Below are 10,042 nucleotides of genomic sequence, written 5' to 3' on the forward strand. Positions count from 1 at the left end.
TCCTCCGCATGAGTTCTCCCTTAGAGATAGGGTGAGAAGCTCGGTCATCTGGGAGGGGCTCAGAGTCGAGTCGCTGCTCCTCCGCATCGAGAGGAGCCAGATGAGGTGGTTCGGGTATCTGGTTAGGATGCCCCCCGGACGCCTGCCTGGATGTTCCAGGCACATCCCACCAGGAGCAGGCCCCGGGGACAACCGAGGATGCACAGGAGAGACTAAAGTCTGGCTGGCCTGAGAACGCCTCGGGCCCCCAACTTAAGCTGTCGCCCCCGTGACTTCACCGGTAAGCGGAAGAAAACGGATGGATGAATTAATTGTATTAAATAATTGCTTTATTGATTATAAATAAGCTCATTATAAGTAGTACAATAAAAACTATCATTAATTATTTCATTATTAAAATGAAGTAGGCGGCACGGTGGCCGACTGGTTAGAGCGTCAGCCTCACAGTTCTGAGACCCGGGTTCAACCGGGTAGGTTTTCCTCCGGGCACTCCGGTTTCCTCCCACATCCCAAAAACATGCATGAATTGGAGACTCTAAATTGCCCGTAGGCATGACTGTGAGCGCGAATGGTTGTTTGTTTGTATGTGCCCTGCGATTGGCTGGCAACCAGTTCAGGGTGTACCCCGCCTCCTGCCCGATGACAGCTGGGATAGGCTCCAGCACGCCCGCGACCCTAGTGAGGAGAAGCGGCTCAGAAAATGCATGGATGGAAATAAAGTATTTTATGTACACATTTCATCTTTTTTTGTCTGTTCATTTTAAAAATTAAATGTGGCCCTTGAGCACAAAGATTTGCCCAACTCTGGCCTAGATGTCAGATTTTTTAATTGGTGAAGTGCTTTTAGTGTAGAACATCACTACACATCTAAACATTTGGTACTGGAATCAGAGTTCAGGAACTTATATATCAATTTATTTTTGATTTTTTGTTTACAACAAAGGGTACTTGATAACTATTTGGTATTTAATTTACTGAAATAAGAGACATTTTCTACAACGTTATAATATATTGAGGTCCCGCTGTATATAAATACAGTATATTCGCATTCTTTCCATTTTGCTTTATGTGTCCATTCTGGGATGCTGATCATTTCATCAGTTTATCATAGAAAAGAAAAGAAAAGAAAGAAAGTGCTGAGAGCAAAAACAGAAGACTGTTCCCCAAATAAAACCAAGCTGGGTTTATTGTCTGGTGACATTATATAGAGAAGGATATGACATTATAGTCAACATCTGACAAAAGCGTTATAGTGAGGAAATTAAATTAAATTAAGATCCTTAAACAATAACTTAATTGCCTTATACCTCTTCCTGGGCTTCTCTCAATTACTGTTACACATTTCTTCCACCAAAGAGAAAACATTGTTTTAAGTAGGCTTAACCTCAAATGGAACAGTATGTTCTGACATGCAGGCGTCCAGCTCACCAGCTACGGACGCTGTGCTGTGCCTTACGTCAGCTGAGGAAGAGGATTCTAAGGGATACGTGGAGAGCGGCAGCAGGGAAACGTGCTTCGGATCAGCGCCATGGACTGGCATGCCCTCTACATCGCACCAATGTTCTTCTAGATCAACGGACATTTAAAACAATTTTGCAGACTACGATATTTTGTAGAAAGTTAAAATGTGTATGGTATAACAAAACATGATTTTTTTTAAATAATAAAATAAATTCTCATTTTATTCTTGTATTATTTAAAATTCATTTAATTGTAATTAATCAACCCATTATTTAATCAAAATTATGATTACATTTGAACTATAATAAATAGTACCATTTTTAATGTAGGTGTAAAATTATTTTAATATTTTTAGTTTTGAAATAAACTAACCAATTGACAAATGACTTTTTTTCACAAAAAAATATCAATACTAACAAATTACGATTTACAATTTGCAAAATTATTTAATTATCCAATTTTAAGGGAACAAAACAGCTAAAATTACTGCAACAAATATCACAGGACTCTTGATAATGTAAATGCTCGGTGGGGCGAATTAAAAAAAGGAACGGACTTTATGTGACCTGCCGGTCATATTTTACTCAACCCTGATTTACAGTCGGCCAGTGATTCTCAAAGTGTGGTACTTGTAGCACTCGTGGTAGATAGGCTCCAAAATAATCAGTTCAGTTTTATTTTAACTTTTAGTACAATACATTTACATTTAATCTTAAAGAACTGTTTGTTTTTAAACTTAGATGCAATTTTATTTAACTATTATGTGTAATAAATGTTAATCGAATCATTATTTTAGTACAGCTTTTTTTTTTTTTTTTTTAGCTATCCTAGATTTAAACAGTGTTAATGTTCAAACTGTGCATAATGTTACAGTGGCTTATAATAAATAATAATATACTTTAGGGACAATTTTTTTTTTATGAACAGCAAGGCCTACTATGCTACTGTATTTCAATGTTGGTTGTTATGGTGCCACTTAAAGAGCTAAAACTTTTTTTTTTAGGTGGTACTTGGTGAACAACGTTTGAGAACTATTACTTTCTTGGCTTTAGTGTTGCCCTAAAAGTTGGAAGCTTTGCTGACTGACTGAATACACCAACAAGAATCTTCTTCAGACTTCTCACTTTGTAGTAATCGCAAAAAAAAAAAAAAAAAGATTTTGCTTACTGAGCCAGACACTGTATACTCCGTAAAAATCTGTTTTATACTATCATGTAGTTTTGAGTCTGTCTAAACAGACTGTACGCGTGTGTGTATTCAGTGATTGTGCGGGGCGTTAACCACATGACTTGTGTCTGGGTGTGCGTGTCCTCGTGTGTGTGCCATTGTTTGGGATTTTGATGTCAGGGTGTAAAAAGCCCTGCAGGGTGAACTTTCCCCTACTTCCCACAAGTTCTCCCGAGCATTCCTGATTCCTGGTTGAAAACTAGCAGCTACTGGCCCAGTACGCTGATTCACATAAACAATATTTTACTTCCTAGAATTTGTTTTTCTGGGCTAGGCTATATATATATAATAGTTATCTTCACTTGATTTGTGAATTTTCACTGCGACTTTAATGGGAATTGGAGAACTACAAAAAGTGTTTAAGGGCATGATTGCAAATGTACTTAATTCATGCTTGAAACTTATACAGAATCATGATTAATTTTCATATAGGTGTGATCCTATTGATGGCAAGTGGAATGGAAAATAAATAGATGGTTGGATGTATATTATTTCATATTATCCATCCATGTAACAATTTGTTTTTATTTTCTTTAGAGAAATGAGTGATGCTGGAGTTGTTATTCTGATATAAAGTTTAAGGTTGATTGGGTCCATTAAAAAGTGAAAAACAAATATTTGACATTAATAATTAAACATTTAAACATTGCATTAATATATGGTGTCAGAAATAAAGTATTACATCAACAAAAATGCTGCTTCAACTGCAAAATAATAATAGTAGTATAATATTTTACATCGGCCAGAAATGTAGACGTTTCATTGCATCATTTTACAAGTGGTGACCACTATGAAATGTTTCCATTTAAACCTTCCTCCATGCCCACCTCCAAAGCCTTGCGGCCAATCAGCACAGTCCTCTGCTGCAGCGCTCAGCTATAAATACCTCACAATTGCATCGCCAGCACACAACAACAAGATCAGCATTCGAATCGAAACAGCCCAAAGATGAAGACGGTTCAGATTGTCATCTTTGTCCCAGTGTTGCTTTCAAATGCAGCAGCGGGTTTCCCCGTGGACAGAAGGGACAAGTACGCCTCCTGGGACGACGTCAACGTGGTGGCCCACGGCCTGCTGCAGCTGGGCCAGGGTCTCAAGGAGCATGTAGACAAGACCAAAGTTCAGATGAGGGACGTCAGCAGCCAACTGAAAGCCTTCAACGCCACGGTCGCCACACTGGAGAGAAAGCAACGCGAGCAAGACGCAGCCCTGAAGGCCAGACGGGAGGGGGAGGAAAGGATAGATGAGCAAGTGGTGAAGCAGGCCAAGGAGATCCGCTCCCGCATGAACACACTTGAGAAGAACGTGGATGAAATGCTTAAAGTGACACCGGAAGTCAGCTTCAGAGACAACAACTCAACAATGTCATTTATCCAGGTGAGCAGAAAGAAGCTTCAGTTGTTACATGGTGGGAGTGGCTTCAACAACTACAAACATACTGCATCACCTCCACTGCCTGACAGAAAGATGTTGGGTGTATGACATTCTTCCAATGTGTGTTTCCAGAGAGCCTTGGCAGCGCAGAACAGACGCATCGACCAGTTGGTGGACAAAATCAAGCAGCAACAAGACAAACTGGACAAGCAGAGTGTACACCTGCAGACACTGCAGAGCAAGGTGAGTTGCGAGACCAAAACGCACAACAGTGTGCTTTTGTCCATTGCGACTGACAGTCTCTGTCATTACTCCAGGTTGCACATAGGAGAGTCAAATTCCTCAGGCGAAGGGATGAGGAGACAACACTGAGGGGAGATGCGGCGCTGAGCGATGCCAAAACAGGTCATTAAATAACAGTGAAAAAGTGAATAGTCACTACTTTAGTGCTGCAAATGAGCTACAGAAATGTGTTCAAAGTCAAATATTAGAGCTCTCAGTGACATGTATCTTGCATAATGTCACATGTTCTGGTGTGGAAACCAAAACTAATATTAAATGTTCAATATGTTGAACTTTGACAGTGTGGTAAATGTCAGTGTCATGACAACTAGCGGCAAAGACGGATGAGCTATTTAAAGTGATACATTTCAAAATCAAAACTAAACCTTTGTTCCTCCAAGAACAAAGTTTGACTTGTTGGCAGGGCTGTTTGCAGACAGTCCAAAGATCAGGAAAAGGAGGGCACTGGCTTCCACTGCATGATCTCAACAATCATTGTCGTTCCTTTTGGCACCAACATGTGTGACAATCTTTGAGCATGGCAGCAACGATATAGTTGAGCAGCTGAAGACTTATGTACAACTATTTGATCTGTTTGTTTTGTTTTGCTCAGGTCTAGCTCGGGATTGCCACGATCTGTTTGTACAAGGGCAACGAGCCAGCGGCATATACACAATCCAGGCACAGAACTCGCAGCCGTTCAACGCCCTCTGCGAAATGACCTCAGGTGAGGCAAGAAGACGCCTAACTCTAATCCTAAATCTGTCTCGATTACCTACTTTCAGCCTGAAAGCTCAACTTCTCTTTGTTGCTTTCACAGAAGGTGGATGGAACGTCATTCAGAAACGTTTTGATGGCTCGCAAAACTTTAATCAGCTTTGGGGCAGCTACAAAAAAGGCTTTGGCAGCCTGAATGGTGAGGCCAATGTCAACGTTATACATGGAATACATCACAAATTGTACCAAAGAACCCCAGTAAGAATAATGGATGATTCCCTTCCCCTCAGGAGAGTTTTGGTTGGGCTTGGAGAACATTCACGCAATCTCCGAACAAGGCCAGTACCTGCTCCAGGTGGAGCTCACGGATTGGGCGGGAGAGACTCAAGCGACACACTATCGCATCCAACTTGATGGAGAGGACAAAAACTACACTCTCCACCTCGAGGAAGATTCTACATCTGGAGTTCAGGGGGGAGGCATTCTGACGGGTGCCTCGGGTCTTCCTTTCTCTACAGCCGACCGCGACAGTGATCTCGCCGCGGACGTCAACTGTGCTGATCTTCACTCAGGTGAGATCTTCATCTGATCTGTTCACGTCAAGCGTGACAGAACAACAGCATGGATTCTAACTGGTCATTTTGTTGCAGGAGGTTGGTGGTTCAGCAACTGCGGCGCCTCAAACCTCAACGGCAAATATCCCAGAAGACCCGCCACGCTCAGGGCCAGGCCAAGGAGGATGTTTTGGACCTACGCAAAGAGGCAAAACAATTCTTTAAGGACAACTCTTATGAAGCTTGCACCGATTTCAATAAACCAGCAATAGATTCTTACGCATGTATGCAGCAGAGGACCAAACCAAGCTGGGAAAACATGATGCATTTGTGATGGAACAACGAAAAATGTAACTAGGCTGACAAACTCAACACGCCGATTTATCATCTGTTTATTGCACTGAATTATCATATATTGCTATGCCATAAGATTTCTCTCAGTCACATTGACAGTTACAAGTATTCCCTTTATAAGGGCTTTAAAAAAAAAAATATATATATATATATATATATATATATAATCTGTGTATTATTTTCTTCAATATTTTGTATTCAAATATACCATTTGTAAGAACTGAATGAAAAGTGTTTTTCATAAGGTTTGTGTCCCTGGTAAATAATACAGTAGTTAAAAATTCCACACAATGTTTAATTAAACACCCAGGACTGGTCGCCAGTCAATTATAGGGAGCATTCCTGTATGATACAGACAGACAAGCATTCAGGCTCACATTCACTCCACCACTCACCGCTCATGCTGCAGTCAGTGGTCCATTTCACCACATGCTATTCATCCATTGAGCCATCATTTTTTTATTTCTTATCCTGGCAAAAAAAAAAAAGCAACACAATAGCAGTTTAGACTATATGTCTGAGAGTTTTTATATTTTTTTGTATGGATTTTTGCTTTTTTTTTTTAATTACTTAAGTTTTTCTTTCCGAGTATATAGCTTTAGTATTGGACAAACATCTGTGGATAAAGTAGTGGCATTTGAGGGGGATTTGCATTCCCATCAGAAAAAATAATGGGAATTTACTTCCCAAATAATGGGAAGTAAATGAATGTACAGTGGGTACGGAAAGTATTCAGACCCTCTTCAATTTTTCACTCTGTTATATTGCAGGCATTTGCTAAAATCATTTAAATTTCATTTTTTTCCCTCAATGTACACACAGTAGTAGTAGCGAGGATTTACAGGACCAGGCAGGTTTATATGCGGGTGGTGACGAGGGCTGATTGGTGACAGGTGCTCGGCTTGAGGAAGGTGCTGGAAAGAGAGCGGGGAGGGGAGAGAGAGGGTGAGAGGGCGCAAAGCGCCACCCAGGCTCCAACAATAGTACTGCAGGGCAGTTCATGACACATTATTTACTTTGTGTTCATTTATCGAATCGAGTCATTGGTTTATCGATTCGTCAATAAAATAAGCATTATTTTACATATACATTTGAAATGTCAAAATTCCCAAAATTGTTTCATTGATAATCATTAAAACGATTATAAATCATAAAACTTTAAATATAATTAATAATTTTATTAGTTTAAAATTCTTTGTCTTTATTTATTATTGTTTTTCATTTATCTAATGTATAATTCGTTAATTGATATATTGTAAATTAAATAAAACAGTATACAATATATTGCCAAACAAGATGACATTGTGATCTGCAGTGAAAGCAGGGAGCAGGTGGAGGAACAGTTAGAAAGATGGAGGCATGCACTGGAAAGCAGAGGAATGAGGATTAGCCGAAGTAAGACAAAATATATGTGCATGAATGAGAGGGGTGGTGGGGGAAGAGTGAGGCTACAGGTAGAAGAGATAGCAAGGGTGGAGGACTTTACATACTTGGGGTCAACAGTCCAGAGCAATGGTGAGTGTGGTCAGGAAGTGAAGAAACGGGTGGAGGAAGGTGTCAGGTGTGTTATGTGACAGAAGAGTCTCTGCTAGGTGAAGGGCAAAGTTTATAAAACAATGGTGAGGCCAGCCATGATGTACGGATTAGAGACAGTGGCACTGAAGAGACAACAGGAAGCAGAGCTGGAGGTGGCGGAAATGGAAGATGTTGAGGGTCGCCCTAGCAGTGGCCAGGTTGGACAAAATTAGAAATGAGCTCATCAGAGGGACAGCCAAGGATAGATGTTTTGGAGACAAAGAGACTTCGATGGTATGGACACGTCCAGAGGAGAGATAGTGAGAATATTGGTAGGAGGGTGATGAGGATGGAGCTGCCAGGCAAGAGAGCTAGAGGAAGACCAAAGAGAAGGTGGATGGATGTCGTGAGGAAAGACATGAGGGCAGTTGGTGTTCGAGAGGAGGATGCAGGAGATAGCCTTACATGGAAAAGGATGACACGCTGTGGCGACCCCGAACGGGACAAGCCGAAAGGAAAAGAAGAAGAGAATATATTGCCAAAAGTATTCACTCGCCCACCTTGACTGAGATATGAATTTATGTGACATCCCATTCATAATCCATAGGCTTTAATATAACATTGGTCGACCCTCTGCAATTATAACATCTTAAACTCTTCTGGAAAGGCTTTCCACAAGGTTTAGGAGTGTGTTTATGGGTATTTATGACCATTTTTCCAGAGGCGCATTTGTGAGGTTTAGACACTGATGTTGGACGAGAAGGCCTCGTTCTCAGTCTCCGCTCGAATTCATCCAAAAGTGTTCTATAGGGTTGAGGTCAGGATTGTGCAGCCCAGTCAAATTCATCCACATCAAACTCATCTGTCTTTATGTACCTTGATTTGTGCACTGATGCACAGTTATGTTGGAAGAGGAAGGTGCCATCTCCAAACTAGATTCCCACAAAGTTTGAAATGTCCAAAATATTAGCCCCTGAGCTCCAGTGAAGGGAACTCTGAATGTTTCAGCATACCCAGAGATTCCGGACAGTTCAACAGTTTGGAGATGACCCCTTCCTGGTCCAATGTGTCTCTGCACCAGTGGACCAAGCAAGGTCTATAAAGACATGGATGAGAGGATTTGGTATGGACGAACTTCAATGGCCTGCGCAGAGTCCTGCCCTCAGCCCGATAGAACACCTTTGGTTTGATTTCGAGTGGACAGTAAGCCAGGCCTTCTCGTCCAACATCAGTGTGTGACCTCAAAAATATGCTCCAGGAAGAACGGGCCGAAATTCCCATAAACTCACTCCTAAACCTTCTTGAAAGCCTTGCCCAACATCGTATTTAGAATGGGGAATCACGTAAAATCATATGTAAGTCAAGGCAGGTGATCGAATATTTTTGCCAATATAGTGCATTTAAAGAACCCAATATTATTTAACTATTTGAGTAAATAATGTTTAACTATTTCTTTTGATCTACAAATGACAAATGACCTGGCCCGTGTGTCCATTGTAAAAATCCAAAGTAGCGCTTGAGCACCAAAAGTTTGTTCCCCCATGCAGTCTAATTGGATTCTCTTTGGCTTCCAAATGTGACACGTCATGCATATCCCATTTCATTTGCTGCGTATTCATATACAGTAGACTGTGACATTTGGGTCTACAAGTCAAGCAAAATTGTTTTAAATAACAGTATGTTAACAGTAAATGTCAAATAGTAACTTCTTTACCTTTCGGGATGTCCCGTTAGGGGTGGGCACAGCGTGTCGTCGTCTATCATGTAAGCCTATCCTGCGTCGTCCTCTCTGAACACCAACTGCCCTCGTCTTCCCTCATTTGAAACTCCGCTCTCACTCGTGCATCAATTGCTTCTCTTTCCTTCACTTCTGCTATATTTTCATATGACTAAACGCCTTCATTAGCACCTCAAATACCAAGGGGGAAAGTATCAGTAATCTGACGTTTCTATCGGTTTCCAGTGAATCGACAAATCGGGGCTCCACTGATGATGTCTTTTGGTGAAAGAGCTTAGGTCAAAGGTGAGCGTTCTTAAGACTTTAAATAATTCAAATCAACTGTTCTGCACCTTGAATGATCCCAGTTTTTGGGTTCAGCGGAAGTCGAGTCCGAGCGCACAAATTTAGATTAAGATCATTTTGAACGGGCGTGTTTAAATACCCCCGATTACAAAAGACCAGATACAATGACAAACGACGGTCGACTGGTTTCATTCTCTTCAAATTCGGTGAAAATAATCACCACCATTGTTCTCTGCTTTTCACACCGAGTACGCTGCCATCGGCTACAACGCACGCCCCATGACTTGAGCCAACTTTGAATCTTAAAATATTGTCATTTAGAATGTTCCTCCGTTGTTGTTTTTTTCCTGTTTCATCTTTGATGACGACACGAGCTGTAATAAAAGGCCCGCCCTTGATGTGCCACACTCAAGAGAATGTGCATTGTTACCACCAGAGGTCATAAAGCGCCTGTTATCCTTGATCGCATATAAGGGCATAACAATACTTAACTCACTAAAAACAATTCGGATTATTAGCAGCGGTTACTTCAACA

The 10,042-nt window shown here is 41.0% G+C and overlaps 1 protein-coding gene and 1 long non-coding RNA gene across 2 annotated transcripts; one reads left to right on the forward strand and one right to left on the reverse strand.

Annotated features, from left to right (window-relative positions):
• The first annotated feature begins 3,580 nt into the window (after positions 1–3,580).
• On the forward strand, positions 3,581–6,365 carry LOC133405859 (angiopoietin-related protein 4-like). The gene is made up of 7 exons (XM_061682837.1): positions 3,581–4,065; positions 4,195–4,305; positions 4,380–4,467; positions 4,958–5,071; positions 5,165–5,260; positions 5,352–5,633; positions 5,712–6,365. The coding sequence occupies exons 1-7, from the start codon at positions 3,637–3,639 to the stop codon at positions 5,885–5,887; spliced, it is 1,296 nt and encodes a 431-aa protein (XP_061538821.1). The 5' UTR covers positions 3,581–3,636; the 3' UTR covers positions 5,888–6,365.
• On the reverse strand, positions 5,369–10,041 carry LOC133405861 (uncharacterized). Its single transcript, XR_009768996.1, has 4 exons — positions 9,199–10,041; positions 6,790–6,883; positions 6,365–6,440; positions 5,369–5,811 (listed from the first exon to the last, which is right to left on the reverse strand). It is a non-coding gene; the product is annotated as an uncharacterized LOC133405861 (long non-coding RNA).
• Between the last annotated feature and the right edge of the window lies 1 nt (position 10,042).

The sequence above is a fragment of the Phycodurus eques genome, chromosome 8, assembly GCF_024500275.1.
Source record: "Phycodurus eques isolate BA_2022a chromosome 8, UOR_Pequ_1.1, whole genome shotgun sequence".
Classification (NCBI taxonomy): domain Eukaryota; kingdom Metazoa; phylum Chordata; class Actinopteri; order Syngnathiformes; family Syngnathidae; genus Phycodurus; species Phycodurus eques.

Bases quoted from the DNA above. Each gene is read 5' to 3' on its own strand.
- LOC133405859 (XM_061682837.1), top strand. From the start codon at position 3,637: ATGAAGACGGTTCAGATTGTCATCTTTGTCCCAGTGTTGCTTTCAAAT. The intron at 4,306-4,379 runs GTGAGTTGCGAG...TCATTACTCCAG, and splicing joins TGCAGACACTGCAGAGCAAG to GTTGCACATAGGAGAGTCAA. The intron at 5,261-5,351 runs GTGAGGCCAATG...CCTTCCCCTCAG, and splicing joins AGGCTTTGGCAGCCTGAATG to GAGAGTTTTGGTTGGGCTTG.